Here is an 18,217-nt window from a genome sequence, read left to right as displayed (position 1 = left end):
TTACAATAAATTAGAATATGAAATAACCTTGATATCCATTTTGACCAGTGAAAACACTGCTTGTTTAATAGCATGTTCTACGCCTTCAGGTCTATCTGGTTCATCTAAGAGTCTCGCCATTAAACTGGCCAGGTGTAGACATACCAGCAGCACGCGTTGTACTGCGCCTAAAGTTTGATCCCTCTCACTGGAGGGTCGTGTATTTAACAAGGCTATACCTCTGCCCAGCTCATCCACAGCTTTTTCCATCACAGGGTTCAAATCTTCAAACGTAACGGGGGGAACTACGCGTCCTATAAACATGTACAGCATTGTAATAATGTTCAATGTGATATATTCGAGTGCGAGACGATGCATACCTCGCGATGGTGGACGTGTTCTTTCGTGCGCCATAAAGGAGAATAGTTCAGCGAAGCTGTGGAGGGAAGATTGAGTCATTGGCGATACGGGACCTAACATAGCTCTTTGCATGTCGAGAGCACGATGCCATAGTGAACGACAACGACCAAAGCGGCCAGCGTCTGCGTATACAGCACCGCGATAACGAACGTAGTAAGATGTATCAGGATGAGCAGGACCTGCAGCATTAAATAATTCTATAAAATTTGATAGATAGAGAAATGTAATAATAATAGAAGGGCCATCACGAATAAATAATTGTTGTCAATATTACGCGGTACGTCTCTATAAATACGCTACAACGCACGGAATACAATTGGATCAATTTACTTATAAAAATGTATCCCATGTTGTTAATTGTGTGTTTTTGAATGTATTGTGCAATTTTTACCGAAGCTTGTCCATCTTGCCAGTAATATAAACAAACAGAGAAGTTTTTATCGGACATACGTCGAGCACCAAGCATCAAATACGACCGATGCTAAAATTATTTAGGATTGTCTGTGGACAATCGTCACTTGACAACAATATGACGCCCAAAGTCACTTCTATTAATATAACATTTCTCTGGATAGGTATGTTTACATCTAAAATATATATATTTTTATTCTAAAAAGCGAAACATTAAAAAAAATCCAAATGTATCATAATAAACATCAAAAAATGATACACATATATTTCTTAACTATCAGAAGGTACAAACAAACAAGAAAAACATAATATTGTTTAACAAATTGATTTCTGGACATTTTGCTATTTCAAGTTCTTTTTATTGCAATATACAATTGTGCCAATAATATCATTCTAAATGCTTGGTAAAAAAAAGGTATGTAAATAGGATTCAAACCACAGTTAGGATCTGCTTATGTACATATACATATATTTTAGAGACAAAAATGACTGGGAAATCACAGAATTTTTTATGTCCCGTGTCCCAGGAATTATCTCGAATCTCAGGAAAAATATTTCAATTAAAACGTTTTTTAAATGGTATAACAAAGGCAAATGTATATACTTCGATGAAACCATTTTGAAGCGAGTGTATCCTTCTTGTATTGACGATTCCACAATGGAAGAACTTCTTTTGGATTTTAATAAAGATGAGACAATTGTGTGTTTGTTGATGAACGACCAATTAAATAAGGAGTTATCAAATACAAAACCACAAAATAATGTAAATAGAAATAGCATCGACTTTAAAAAATAAGTGAAAATATACATGACAGGAGAAAAAGAGATTTGTTTGCGTCCCTTTTAACTATAAAACCGTGTATCATGTATTCCGAGCTACGTCCCGTGTCTCGGGAATTGAAAAAGTTCGGGAAGTCAGAAACCCTAGATATGTGTGTATGTATTTCTTAACTGACAGCTCTTAAAGTGACAATTCTAATGTGGAGACCTTATACAGGAATTAATTGGCATAAATGAATTACCTAAAATTCTTTCTCTGATTACAAGTGCTTGCATTCTCATTTCATCAGGATCAGCTAATAAGTCATCAAGTCTAGTAGGATCTGTTACTTCTTCGACATAATCATATGCTTCTACACGAGGTGCCCCGGTCGGCTTGGGCAGCGGATCCCCGTCGGCAGGAAATCTAAAAAAATAATGTCATCACACGTTCTATAAAAATTTGAGCGAAAAGAATAAACCCATATTCGAAGATAATCGTCACCTGTCATCCATAGCTCGTTTCCATAATTGTACAGCGCCGGCCATATCCCTTTTTTTATCAACATAAGTAGCACCGAGGAGTTCGAGTGCATCAATTCGTTGCTGTCTAGAGACGCGAGCTCCACCGCTGAGCCCGATTAAATGTTCGACTATATGATGGTGACCGGTCACCGAAGCGGCAAGTAAAGGAGTCATTCCTGAACAACATCACATATTAATATACAAGAAAAAACATTTATATGATATAAATTGAGTCAATTTTACAAGTACAAACCATAAGAATCGACGTCCATCGTCGCACCGTGTTCTAGTAAAAGTTTAAGTATGTCTAGAGATCCGCTTTCAGCGCAGTCGTGCAAAGCAGTGTTACCTTTAACGCTTTTTCGATTAACGTCTGCTTTTAATGCCAGTAAAAACTTTGCTATTCTTATGTGACCTTTATAACAAGCTATCATCAGACAGGTGTGACCGTGTCGATTGGCAACTTCAACATCTGCAAAAAAAACGTTATATGAATGAGTTTAGGTAGCAAGTGCAACAAACATTATATATTTTATACGAGCGCATTCAGAGCTCATAGATAAAAAGCATAGATTATGTAATGTAGACTATTTTATAATAGGATCTTTCTTCTCCATAAATAATAAAATAGGCTTCATTACAATAAGGATCATTTATATCATATAGAAAAAAACTTTGATATTTATAAATTGTAATGATGAAACTTATCTATATGTATGTGGAAAACTTCTGGATTTACTTATTATAGAACTTTGGACATGTGACGGAAGGTCTGGAGTTTAAATCTCTAACAAAGTCAGACAGATTAATTTATTATGTTTTTTTGAGCTCATTCTGATAAACGCTGCCAAGATTTAACTGTCATATGATATTTGACGTGTCAGAACTTGGCAAATTTATATGTATACATTTACTATTATATATGTATATATTAAATCTGATGCTGTCGTCATATGAAACGCCACTTGCAACTTATTCGGGAAAGGGAAATGTTTACATTTAGAGTTTGCGATTTTTTTTAGATTCACCGTTCATTCTTTCATCTGTTTTCAATAGAAAAACTGGATACATTTTAGTGAAAGAAAAGCTACATACACTATGAAGTTTAAAATCATCAATGAAAACTGAATAAAACTTATCAACTCCTATTTCTCATACATTCTTTAATGTGTTTTCAACCCAAAACCTTTCATATGCTTGCGTTATTATGTACATTTTCTGCATAAAAAATTTGAATGTATTGTATGTGATTATATCAAATTAGATGACGAGCATACCTGCACCATTGTTAACGAGATATTTGACTATATCGTAGTGTCCGTCGAAACAGGCAGCACGAAGAGGAGTGGAATTTGTACGTGTCGTAGAATTCACTCTAGCACCTCTCGATACTAATAGTTTAACTAATGGAAGATGACCGGCTGCTGCCGCACACCACAACGGAGGAGCACCTTCGATTGTTTCACCGTCGAACATCACTGAAAATGTGCGAGACACAAAGGGTAAAATATGAACATTGAATGAAGGCACAAATCTGATATGGAATTTTCAATCTTACCTGATCCAGGTTGCTCTATGTCTGCATGACAGCGTTCGATTAGATACTCGGCAACGTCGTAGTGACCGTTTCGACAGGCTATGACGAGAGGGGTTGCACCACCAGTCTTCGCACCGACTAGCATGCTCAACTCATCCTTGCCACGACCGCCATGTAAATACACCTGAAAGATAAACAAAACGACACGTTGATAAATCTGAGCTACGGCATGTGTGCATTGTAGGGAATTCCATAAAGAACGTGTTTATCGAATATGTACTTGTGTGAATTCAGTGCTACGTTCATTAATAAGATCAAGGGTATCAAGAAGTTTGTAGTCATATCGTGTATATTTCATTTTATGAAAAAGTGTACATTGAAATAATACACATATAAACGTGAATGGTTAAACCTTGGACTATATATATTAATATTTTAAAGGATAATAATATTTGTTCAGTCTAAAGTAAGAACTTTAAATGTTTAAAAATCGGCGGAATATTTTTGTTGTAATTCATTTGAAATCGCGTGAGAAGTTTTCGAAATGCGACGCATAATTTATGTTGTTGTTTTATATGTGGCGTAAATCTTTTTGGAATTACATACATATTTGAGAATTATGTAAAGTTTATTCATTAAATAATGATTCATTCGGAATGATATTTTGTAATCGAAATTCTGTAGGCTTGAGTATAGTAGACTAGTGGTTTTACCCGGCTTCGCTCGGTTTTTGTAATATAAACCGCTTAAACACGGCTAATCTAATAGTATAGCCAGCAACATAGCTCGGTCGTTAAGTTTCTGCCTAACACCGAGAGGCGCCGGATTCGATCCCATGAGCTGACCTCGATTGAAAAGAATTTTTCTGAGTATATCTGTAGAGCTGCTGGTCAGACCTGGATATTTGTGATTCCAGGTTGATCGTTTCCCATCAGACGTTGCAAATTTCTCTGATATCATTGCTGAAACGGTTCCCGATTAAATTGGCTAAAAACCTTCCCACTACTATGTCACTAGTATTTGAGTATGATTAATGTACAATAAAATGTATGTACAATTCATAGATGTCTCCTTAATTACGAGTTTTCAGTGTCTTGTAATTCATTGTGTAATAAAAATGCTGCATTGTTTGTAATTGGCCAGGAAGGCGCATTTGGGTTTACCTGTAAGGCCTTCCTGGTATAAAATGTAAAAATAAAAATATAATAAAAAGTAAGCAGTTTATTAAATTTATTTGAATATATTCATTTGTTTTTTTTTTAAATTAAATTTAACGTCAGGGATTCTACCACCAAAACCTTACATACATACAGAGAAATGTTATAATTAAAGCCCAGACCCAGAGGGTGCCGCATATTGTTCAATTGTTGTAAATGCATTGTTAAAGGTTCGCTGAACGTTTTTTTTTGGCTTTGTAAATAGAGCTAAACCGCCCCGATTCCCAGAAAAAGCACGGTATCTACATATCTCAGTGGCTTTAGGCGTTATAATGTTGTCAAGTGACGATTGTCCACAGACATTCCTAAATAATTTTAGCATCAGTCGTATTTGATGCTTGGTGGTCGACGTACGTCCGATAAAAACTTCTCTGGGCAAGTGCATCGTTAAAAATTGCACGATGCATTCAAAAACACACAATAAACAACATCGGATACATTTTATAAGTAAATTGATCATTTAAGTAACATATTATTCAATTAACATCGTATATGAAAGTTTTCATGAAAGCGTCATGGCGACAGCTAGCATTCGGCAATAGCATACGCATACGCGTACAATCTTGCGTAGCTATGGAAACAGTACGTATGCTATTGAAATAAGAAATGTATTCGAAAGAGCGCTTCTATTATTATAACATTTCTCTGGTTACATACATACATACATACATACATTAAACCTTACAAAGTCTGTTTCGAAATTACATATACATATATTGTTTAAAATGGGCATTCTATTATTTGTTTAATATTTTTGATACAAACATTGCGGTTTGGTTGTAAGCATGGAAGCGCCTTATTAGTTTCACTTGTTTATATTTTTATTTCAAAATTAGTGGCATGTGTGTACATACTTATGAATTAATAATTTAAAATTTAATTAATATTTTTGAAAAAAAATGCAGTGAAATATAAACTTGCATTTTTCCAAAGCTGTGGAAATATACTCGCTATTTCAGTGCTGATCCAAAAATTCTTTACATCTTACTTGTGCATTCACATTACTTTGCATATCTATTCGAGTTTTTTGCAATTCGATATCAATATTAATTGCATTCACACCAAATTGATCAATCACCCAATCTGGAAAATTTTGATTTATTTCATTAGAAATAGTAGCCAATGATGGAAATTTTGTTAGCTCACGTCGTCCAATATTAATTTTGAAAAGATTGAGCTTTCCAAGAATAGCAATAATTACATTTTTACACGTTAATTACATTTTCCTTGTAATTGTTTGTTAACAAATTAAATTTCCCCAAATTGGTTGTCACTCATAAAAGACACAATACTTTTCCATAACAACACGATTTAGACAATTACTGAACGAAAACACACTGAGAGGTATTCGGCATGTGTTTTTTTACACACTTTTTAGCATGACAAAAGCATGTCTAGCCATCCCTGTGGCACGCAGTCTTAAAAATCACCCCCTGGAGTGTTTTCGGTGATATTTTGTCCTTGTATTGATATAAGCTTGACGGTGATAACGGTTAATCCCATATTTGGAGAAATGTAAGAGAAACATGTCGAAATAATAAGATCGTACGAATTATCAATGAACTGGGAACGCCCTTTCTTGACTCGAAACCAAGAGACGTGCCGTGCCGTTCGTGTGCCGTGCCACCCAGCATATACTGTCCCAAAATCACCTCCTGGAGTGTTTACAGTAAAATTATATCCTTGCTTGAGAGTGATCGATAACGGGGTATCCCGTATTTGAAGAAATGTAGGAGACCTCCCACAGCGGGGAGCCAAGCACACGACGTGCAGTTCTTCCCTGAGTTATTTCGCCCTTACCCTTCGATAACCAACCAACTTATGTGTATAATAGAAGGCGCTCAAAATCCTCCTCATTTTTACTAGCCCCTTCTTATTCTCACATACATATATTTTCAAAAAAGGAAATCTAGAAGTGGACTTAAAATTTATTGTTTTTATTACAATATCAAGTATGTAATGTAAACACCATATAAACGCCTTCCCAACCTTATTTAAAAAATATTTGTCACATATTATATCAGATATACGATAAATCCTTGATATTGGCCAACCATTGAAGCAGCCCCATCGGTTGCACAAGCTAGTATATTTTCCGAAATGCAAACGTATATTCAGTTTGATGAAAAATAGAACATTTAAGCTGTTTTTTTGATATTATTTAAATATAAAAAAATTATAATCTAATTTCGACTGTGAACTCGTTATGCCACCCCAAAAGTAGAATTTTGGTTTGTGTCTTCCTTGAGAGGGTCTGGGCCTTCCAAGGGGGCCACGTGGACCCAGGTTAAGAAACGCTGCATTAGAAAATTATTATATACGATTTGGTAAGAATAATTATGGGACACACTTATTTTGACATCATGAAATATTATATAAAAAAACATATTTTCAGTTACGGTGTGAAGATAAAATCAACTTTAATACAATATATTATTCAATTGTTAAAAATATAAGTATTAAACATGTCAAGAAAAATCATTATTATTAAAATTGTCTTTTTATTGAAAAAAAGATAAAAAAGACATGGCCCAGTGCAAAATCGTATAATAAATCTAAGAATTTTCTCCGCTTGAAAGAGAATCTCTAAATCACCTGGTCAGTGATGCCTGAGACAAGTCAAGAGTGGTTAAATTCGTACGTGTACGATGATATATGTTTACATTATTTCCTGCTAAACCACTCAACGATCCTCAAAAAGTGGGTCGAGTGAGAAATGCACCGCACGTAACATCATTGCAATGACGTCTGGATGTTGCACTCCAGAGGTAGCTAACAATTTTCCTTTCGCGTAGAAAAACAACAGACCGAAGCCACTGTTTAACCGGAATACCAATATTAGTCGACGAATGACATTGTGACACACAATTTCCTAATGTTTATCATGTGTGAAACTTAATTCAAATCCACTTTGAATGTTGTCAATTTTTTTTTGTATGAACGCTACAAAAAGTCTAAACATGAAATGATTGATAGCTAAAGCGATTGGAAGAAAAAAATTGCAATTTATAATGGTAAAATTTATGTATATGAGAAACAGCTGATACAAGGAAGCGATTGATAGTAGAACAACCGGCTAAACTAGGAAATTGATCCAATTTGTTAGGTTATAAAAAAAGTAGGTGTATCGAATGGTACGCAATACGTTTCAGATATTTACTCCGGTTGTGCATTTTGGTTGAGTGGCTTTGAATAAATAATTATTCAACGAGGAAAAAATGTGAAAAAAAAAACATTGTAAATTAGATTGGACAGGTAAATCTTAAATATACATATGTATCTATTATATATTAATGTATCCCAAAAAAATAATAGTCGTGTTATTATAGATATTAAATAGAGATGAATGAATAAATGAACGACTATTTATAAAGAAAACAATATTTTTTCTAGTCATTTCAGGTTTATAAATAAAGTTAATAGGTAAATAATAAGTGAATACTAATTTAATTTACAATAGTTAAATTTATAACGATCATGACGAGAACTTAAATTAAGTATTCTTTTCAATTATTCAATATGCACACCCATGGAGTTATTTAACCATATATACATACATACATATGTATGTACATATATGTATGTAACTATGTAGCTGATCATACCTCGACATATTTAATGTGACTTATGGTCAATTTATTATCTCTATACAACAAGTAGTTTTTCTTTGAATTTTATTAGTGTCCTCTTCTTTTATCTTTATCTATCATGTTTTTTACTATTTTTGCATTTCTATATTACTATGTTTTTGTCATATTTATATGATTAAATGACATTTTATTATTTTTATTACTTTTATCTACTGATGCTATTTTTTTGTTGTTCTTATTATTGTTTATATAAGTTATATGTTATCTATAAATATAATATAAGGTAATTTATAGGCGTGCGCGTGTATTAATAGTTAAAATTCGAGCGCTCATTTAACGTTCCCCTGTTCGCCCCCGTCGAAATGATGGATGAATGTGTGACTGTCTTCGTGGATGTGTGTATGTGTGTACGCTCCCGCGCATCTGACGCTGACGTCACCCGTTCAAACTCGCTTAATATCAGGAGCATATGTCAGACGCTCAACCCACCCCCTCCCACTTCCCCGCGTCTCCTCGATACGATCGGTCGTCACGCCACATCCCTATGCATAACGTAAACTCCTGGTATTCTGAAATTTGCTTTTTTGAAATCTCGCACATATATAAATACAAATATATATATATATATATATATATATATATATATATATATATATATATATATATATACATACATACATACATTGCGTCCGTTTTATATATATATATATATATATATATATATATATATATATATATATATATATATATATAATTGTTGCGTAGGGGTGGGTTCAGGATCCAAGTGAAAGGCCTTCAAGGAATCGTTGAATATATCGCTTCATAGCATATATTCAACGATTCCAGAGGTCCACACGGAACCACCGCTCAATCCAGAATAATATGATCTACCGTGTGTACTGTGCAACTATTCCTTATAAAATAGAAGTTGCACAGCACAGTCTCTCCAATCCATTAATGTGTCTATTGTCCAGGCACGTAAAGGTCTACCCTGTTATTTACGCACGCATTCGCCCAGGTCTGTGAGAACTCCAGCGTATCTTTTGTTCGGGCACTTATTCAGTCTCGTTACCCTAATACGGGGTTTTTATTGTTCACCCACGAATGCACTTAGACAGTGGATACTCTCTCTCATGATCCCGCGTTACAATATTACATACATATATTATGTATTGAAATGGGTTTTTACCTGTAAATAAATAAATAAATCAAATACGGTGTAGATTGATTGTAATGCTCGCTTTCTTCAACGATCTATGTATATGTATTATTGCCATGTGAGAGAAAATCTTAGATTTATACCGATTTAAAAGTCAAGGATTGATACAGTTACCCAGTACGTTGTCAAATTGAAATATAAGGAGAAACGTGAAACTCTTTACCTCCATTATACTACTTAATCATAGTAAAGTAAAAACGTTAAACATACATAATTGCACATTCCTGACGTATAAGTAATTATGAGCGACATGAAAAAAACGATTCTTCACAGGTGTCACGAGAAACGTGACACGGAAAAACCTTTGAAAAAAAAACGTACAAAAATCTTTCACGCTAAATCTATTATTATTCGTGCCAACTTTAGACGGACTTGTCAACGTTTTCATAAATCGAAACATTTCTTACGTACGTATACTTAACCAGCTTGAAATTAAATACCCACAAGAGTTCTGTATGTATGTATGCGATTCACAAGAGTGCTAGGGTTAACATACAAGGACTACAGAACCTTGAATTTTTTTGTTATTTGTCCAATTATTTTATTTGACATTTGACAGGTGATTTGAAAATTTCTGTATATACACGAGGCCTTCAAAGAATTAAAATAATGAATCTAAACTTAATAATAGAAAATGTAATATGTATGTAAGTACAGTAATGGTCATTAAAATCACATAATTTCAAGTGCGATTATAAATCAAATTGTGGTAGTTTTATATACACATGTTACTAGTTTGTTTATAAACGAACTATTGATTTTAGTTAGAGTTATACACAATTCAAAGATATCTTTAAATAGACTCGCCATGTGTCACATGAAACTTTTAGCTGTCAAAACGTCAAGTATTTAAAAGGGAGATCCTATGGAAAACACATTGCAACGTTGCTATAATTCCCGTTTCCGTTAATATTAAAATATTGCAACCCAGTTTGAGCATACATGTGTACAGTGGCGTGCCGTGAAAATCTATTTGTTTTTATCGCACAGCTTTACTTACGTGAGCAGGATACAAGGGGACTTCGATTTGTAATTTTGTTTACAATATAATTGGTTAGATTCGTTCATGTGTGAACAAAATATTTAGTATGTTCAGGAATTAATGAAATGTACACTTGGACTGTAACATATAAATTAGTAAAATTTGTTATGGGAAGGTTTTAAATTGTCTACATGTATGTATGTACATATAATATGTAGGTATATTAAAAAAAATTTAATATACCCTAAGATTTTTGAAAATATAATAAATTTGAAACATAAAAAAATTGTCAACATTCGAAAATTATGGTGGAAGAGAGGGGGGAGGGGTTCGTTACAAAATTGCGCTTTTCGATCGTTTCCACTGCAACGCTTCATAATATGCATCTACTAAGAATTGCAAAATTATATTTTACTAAATCTGTCAATTAATATTTTACAAAGTCTGTAAATTTAATTATACACATAACACTATAAGACAGGTTTTATAATGTATGCAGCATTTTGTAGAATACAAATCATTGAATAAAAATAATAGATTTTAGATTTTTTTTAAATAAAAATTATTTAAAAAAATCTAAATTTATTAATACACTTCTCTATATATTCAACATTATTTATAGAAAAAAAAGTGTTCAATTCTGGCAAAAAACATTTGCTTACCCCGAGTGAGTCAATAGATACTAACGTGAGCTCCAGTAATTCTATAGATATAATGGTATACACTTCTTCCACATAAAAAAAGAGGATAAGTCAATATTGTATGATGAGCACGAAAGCTCAATTTCAAGAGTCGTCTTTGAAAACGAGGACATAGATAGTATGTAAATGCCACACGATAAAAAACATAGTTGCGAACGTTTCCATAGATTGCGATCGACGAAATCACACAGTTGATTACAAACCCACACGTATGAAAGTCGGTTTCACCGATTTGAACGTCATCAATTATCTTTTGAGCGAATGATTTTAATGCACCCGTTAAAATACACGTTATGAAAAAGGCAGTGTTCATGACGCACATATGCTTTAAGTACGCGTTGTAAATGTGCATATATGTATATAATTACCTGTCTTCCGTATGTACATGTTCTGAAAACGAACAGAACTGTTATATGACTGAAATTCACAAAGAGCGAGTTCAGCTTATATATAATGGGTGGATTTGATGTAAAAATATCATACAAGATCGTTCGTAATTGTGTTACGATAAACGCCCTGAAATCTGTCTATTGTTTATAAGTGGAATGTTACGAGGTCGTTGCCGACAAAACGTCGCATACTACTTTGGTTGCGAGTGTGTGCATTGAAGTGCAATGCATTTATTCATGTGGTCGTAAGTTGCATTCGACAAGTGAGAAATTTGTTTTAAGTACTGTGGTGTAAAAATCGACCAGGTTTTTTAGAGGTTGTGCTTCGTTAGCCTTGACATACATGCATACATGTATTATATATCTTCTCTTTCAGGAGAAGATTCCGTCGTTCTGCGAATGGCGCTATTTCGGAAAAAATACATATTATAAGTATTGAAAGGAAAATGGAAATAGCGCTTTCAACGTCGATCGATTTACGTGTCTTGTTTACACCGCATCGACATTGAACTCCTGGCGCTAGAAAATCCATTAATCGTTCACGTCACTATGTTTTCAAAATGCGAAATTAAAATCGACCGTTCGGTAGTGACAATTCGTGTTCAAGGACTGTGCTTCTTCTTCGAAAAAAATAATTTTAAGAATCAGGTGAAAAAAATACGTATAGTCTAATTCGAGATGAATATTTTGGCATTGCGCATTATCGGGGACTTCTAAATGAAAATAAATTAAAAATGTTAACTTCCGAGTGTTATTCAACGTTAAATAAAAATATTGATACGTTTTAAAAAACGAACAGACTTGCAGAGTGAAAAAATGATATACTTTCTAAAAATAATCATATACCTATACATATGATATGTATATCCGCATGTGAATGTGCATCATATCGTATTATCTACAGATCTACATATGTATGTATATACATATAAAAAAAAACTCGAGAATGGCTTAATGGATTTTTCTCCAGCATATTGGACTGTTCATGGGCAAGTTTAAATTTATATATGACGTCGGGAAAGTGAGGTGAGTGAAAGGACGAAGACTTGAAAAGAGAAAAATAGCATGCGAGAGTTACAGGCAGACACGTGTGAGAAATTGGAATGAATGTTACATTTAGTAAAATTTTATAATTTAATTTCAATATACTTTATTTATACCTTTTTATGACATTCATGTATCATATGTGCCATGACAGGCATTACCCCAAGGCAATATATGTACATAAATATATGCTCAGATTATTATAACAGTATAAGTACTAACAATTTTTGAAACATAACAGTAGAATACAATAGACATCTATGGACAATCAACAAAATTTTTAATACACAGCAAATTTGCGAGAAGTACATTATGTAGGTAGCATATTTAAAAAAAAAAATCGAGATGCTCATAACTTGAATTTGCAAGAAATTGAGGGAGAGAATATCGATTTATTGGGTTCGCTACAACAATTAAGCTAGAAAAATCTGAAAATTATAATAGGATACGGTCGATCTGCGTTTTAATAACTACAAGATCTCGCCGGCAGCGCATTTGGCCGGGACTTGAATCCATGACCTCTACTGGTATGCAATAGTTTTGCCAGTGCACTACGATGTGGCTAAAATCTAAATATGAAATTTTATAATAATAATGGATACAGTCAATACCGACATTTCCGGCATCACGAATTCAGTAGGGCGAGCAATGACAAAATATGAATTACTTTAAAAAAAAGACAATAGTAAAAAATTTAAAATTTCCTGAATCATTTGATTGTAAAAATGTATTATATTTCAAAACATAATGAATTATAAGACACTAGCTGAACCTGGCATGCATTGCAATTCCACAATAACGCAAGCAATTCTCGATCCCGTTTCCCGATGTGTTTCGATAAGTGCTTCAGTTTCAAATTAATACTTAATAATCAAATTAAATTACAGTAATGATAATTAGTCGGAAAAACGCAGGCAGCGAACACATTTGAAATTATTCAATTGTTTGTTTATTTTACCCTAACAACTCAGGTGGCGAGGCGAACACATTTGAAATTATTGCGTTGCAATGCCACTCATTCCCTTTTTTCCCCTTTTCCCATTTCCGTTCCCGTTTTTGGGCGATTTTGTTTAAAGAAACCATCGCGGGCATACACACAATAACTCATGTAAGTTTCATCGCAATCGGTTGAATGGTATAGGAACGCATACATGACAGACAAACATTCATTTTTATATAAATACATAGGTATATATGTATGTATGTACACGGAATCAGACTTCTGAAAGTCAGATAAATTTTATATGAAACGTGAATTCTTATAGCTATTAAATTTAATTTCATAAATGGTCTATAGTATACATAGATAAGAATTATTTTGAGAGGAGAATGTGAATCACTAGCAACAGCAAAAATGACTATAATAAAATAATAGCTAGGAGAATTATTTCATTCACCGTAGAACAATGTTAATATAAAATAAAATAAAAAGATATAAATCAATGTGTGAAATATATAATTTTAGATACTCAATTTAATGCGAAGATACGTAATTGAACAAAATTATAGGATACCATTATCAGAAAGCGGTTAAAAAGAAGCTATCCTGAAGCGAATCAGCGAGGAATTGGCGCAGAAAGAAAGCTGTTTTTGGAGCACTCGAATAGAAAGCAAACCGATGTCAAAAAATAGTTGCTTGGAAAAAAGCACCGGTTGATTTGGAATAACCGGCCATTAGAAAAAAATGAACGCGTGTAATGCACGCGAATGCATCGAACCGGAGGGCATTCGATCGGTGAAAGAGAACTGACCGGCGCGGCCGAGAAGCGAGGAACCAAACCGAGAAATGCGAGAATTCTCGCGAGAGAGGAGGCAATCGATCGAATGATGGCCGATTGCGCAACCAAACACCAACGATTATTATCCAAGAGAGTGTATTGATCTCTCAAAGAGACGGAGGAGAAAGTTGGATCTCGAGAAGTGAACCGGCGTCTGCAAGCGCTGTGTGCAATTGATATTATGCTTCGGATAGGTAAGTATATGTATAGATATAATGACCGCAACTTGTCAAGTGATTGGGTATAGATAGGCATGTACATTGCTTTTGCTTCAGAATTTTGCTTGGGCAATAAATAGGGCGTACTTGGACATGGTTTGGAAATCGGTTGAAAATGTAAATTGGCATAGATTTTTATTTATGTACTTTTATGTTGCAAACAATTAAAATATATTTATTTATTAAAAGTTGTACTATAAACGTGTCTTTTTCTAAATGAAATAAATTTAAAAAAAAAGTGTTGAATTTATAGTTATATTTGATCCCGCGCGATTCTTTCTTCATTTAACCCTTTGAGTGTTGACGTCTTTTCTGTTGAAAGCCCGCCACGCTGAAAATTTCGCCAACATTTCCAACTAGAATTATTTAGACATCTAATAGAAAGCAGGCTAATTGTAGCTAATCCAAACAAACCCTAGATCACTAAACTATCACCGAGGATTTCGAGTTTTGTAAAGGTGTGTTTAGATTCCCTAATATGTATATGTATGTATCTTGCAACAATATAAAATAAATCAAAGTCAATTAATGAATGCATTTTTCCAACACTAGTTCCATCTTCTTCATTGTTGTTAAAATGTAATGCTCACAATCTAAATGCCAAGCCACAATCTAAAATAATCGGCAGTTAGGGATTTCCATCGGAAAATTCTGCTATGGTTATGAATTCAGAAATTCCGATGTAAACCAGTTTTTATAAACTTTGAAAAATGAATGACGTGGATTACACGACCCATGTTCAATGGATTTTTTTTTCAATGCTACCTGTATTCTTGTTTACTTTGTACATGCTCAAAATACAACCTACAAAATACGCCTATCGGCGTATTTTAGGCCCATGGACTTGGCAAAACGCCGATCGGGGTTGGTTAGCATTCAAAGGGTTAATAACGTTCCTACTAGGGTTCTCAATCGAATATTCACCCAATTTTCAGCTATACGACAATTCGAATAATTGAATATTCGAATAATTAAATTAAAAATTCGTAAAATATTCGTTTATACCATTTCGAATAAATGGTGAATATGCCGTTCCATACATCCATGGTCCTTTTCCATACGCCTTGGTTTTGCATCGAAAATTTTGTCTTATCTACATATGTATATATATGTATAATAGTTGACCGAAAAACAGTCCTAAATAATATACCTAAAGAGCATTGAAAGCAGCATTGTTTATAAAATGCTTGCTGAAAGTCACTCGTACATACCCATTGTAAATTTGCTTTTGATGTTCTGGGAAATAAACTTTTAACGTTTTTTAATATTTTTTAAATTTCAAAAAGTAAACGATTATAAAATAATTAATGATTAATTAAGATAATTAACCAATAAATATTTTAATTAAATAATATATTACTTATTAAATAATATATTAAACAAATCAATACAGTTGAGTCGAAAAAAAAATACGGATATTCGAATATTCATCATTTTTAAATTTGCCATTGTGTGGATAATAATTGAAACTTTCTCTTTCCAGTTCATGAATCTCTTTTCATCTACCTCTTATTGTATATTTTATTTAATATCTTATTGTTTTAAATATTCCTAAATTGTTTTCAAAGTGTTGTTAAAAATGATTGCTTTAGAAACGTATATGGAGAGAGTGAACAGATTTAAATGGCAATGGGCAGGTTAGGTAGATAGAAGAATGGACGAAAGAAGTGCTAGACTGGTCTCCGTGTGAATGTAAACGGATAAAAGGAAGGCCGCAAGGAAGATGGGTAGACGAAATTAGGAAAATGTGTGGAGTGAGATGGATGAGAGTTGCGCAAAAATGGATGCGTGTTGGAGAGTCATTCGTCCAGCAGTGGATGGTGAATGGCTGTAAATGATGATATTTATTTTGGTTTCAATATTGTAAAGTATATGTTTCCGTTATGAAATAAATAATCTGCGTGATTTTTTTTTTAGGTATTTTTACTTTTTGTAATCGTTAAAAAATTGGGCAGAAAATAAATGGTTCTATGATTATACCTCACAAGAGTTTGGCCCACACGAGTAAAAACAAACAATAATAAAACTAAAGGTAATATTGGTGTGAGCAATCTTTTTGTGGGAAATCATCCGTTAACCAAATTATATGAATAAAAATTAAGAATACATTTTTCATTAAAACGCAAACAAAAGATAAATTCACGATTTCTATATTGTTTTATATATTACTAGCTGAACCCGGTATGCGTTGCAATGCCAAAATAAGGCATGCAATTCCCGTTCCCGTTGCGTTCCCGCTCCCGTTTCAAGTGATGGTTGGAGATCAAATAACGTCTCTTCGTGTCATCATAAGCCAACTGGTATCGTGGTTACCAAGGAACACATTTACTTGACTATACAATGGCGTTTCAAAATTTCGCGTCGGTAAAATCGTAATTACGAATATTATTATTAAGAATTTTTTTTCACAGCAATCTTCCCGGACATGCATACAACAAATCCTGAAATCGGTTGAGTGGTTTAGGGGCCTATACGAGACAGACAGACAAACAGACAAACATTGATTTTTATATACATAGATAAGTCTATTCAAATGTAAAATCTGAATAATTATTGTCATTATTGAATATCCGTATTAATGTTAAAAATTCACATTTATGCGATTTTTGTTATCATTTTATTAGTCATGTTGGCTTTAAATGATGTGTATTTCATGAATTGTGTTACGAAGTACTGAAATTCTCTTTATTTTGAAAATTATATATAAATAAATACATATGTATTAATGTATGTAGATATTAAAACATAATATTTCTCGCTTCAACGAAACATGAAGGCTTAACCATTATTATTGGAGGCAACACGACAAAAAAGGATATAGAATTGTAATTTTTTATAGTATACATATGTACAACATATTCTTTTTTGTCGTGTTGCCTCCAATAATAATGGTAAAGCCTTCATTTTTCGTTGAAACATACATATGTAATAATAGTTGTTTTACCCGGCTTCGCTCAGTATTTGTAATATAAACAGTTTAAACATGGCGAATCTAATAGTAAATATTCATTCGTTTTTTATTAAATTTATTTGAATCGAAAAAAAAATCGAATCGTCGTCATAGAAACTTTCCCAACAGTTCCCAACTAATATTACATATTTTCTTACATACTTACAAACAAAGTCTCTTTCGAAATTATATATTAGATATATGAACATGAAACATGAAATATGTATATATTATATATAAATACATACGAAATGAAATATGAACATGAAATAGATACATATGTACATAAGTATATACGATGGTAAATTCAAACATTTCAAAACAGAATCTTATAAGAAATTTGAAAAAATGAATCTTCTTGGGATTACTCTTGCATACAACACTTGTAGCTACATACATATATATACAGCAGCAGTCACATAAAACGGAACGCTTAAGCGAAACATGTTTTTGCGTGAAATTTCGGTAATCTTATATAAAACCAAAACCGAAAGTCAT

At 33.1% G+C, this 18,217-nt stretch overlaps 1 protein-coding gene across 1 annotated transcript in view; it reads right to left on the bottom strand.

Annotated features, from left to right (window-relative positions):
* LOC143910651 (protein fem-1 homolog CG6966) overlaps nt 1–18,217 on the bottom strand; it is an 84,841-nt gene that overhangs the window by 986 nt on the left and 65,638 nt on the right. Inside the window, exons 2-8 of the mRNA XM_077429218.1 lie at nt 3,653–3,815; nt 3,372–3,572; nt 2,348–2,566; nt 2,075–2,270; nt 1,833–1,996; nt 360–578; nt 28–293 (exon numbers count right to left, since the gene is read on the bottom strand). Coding sequence (XP_077285344.1) covers nt 28–293; nt 360–578; nt 1,833–1,996; nt 2,075–2,270; nt 2,348–2,566; nt 3,372–3,572; nt 3,653–3,815 — 1,428 coding nt within the window. The remainder of the gene's footprint in view (nt 1–27; nt 294–359; nt 579–1,832; nt 1,997–2,074; nt 2,271–2,347; nt 2,567–3,371; nt 3,573–3,652; nt 3,816–18,217) is intronic.

The sequence above is a fragment of the Arctopsyche grandis genome, chromosome 4, assembly GCF_051622035.1.
Source record: "Arctopsyche grandis isolate Sample6627 chromosome 4, ASM5162203v2, whole genome shotgun sequence".
Lineage (NCBI taxonomy): Eukaryota > Metazoa > Arthropoda > Insecta > Trichoptera > Hydropsychidae > Arctopsyche > Arctopsyche grandis.
This window is presented reverse-complemented; position numbering and strand designations above follow the sequence as displayed.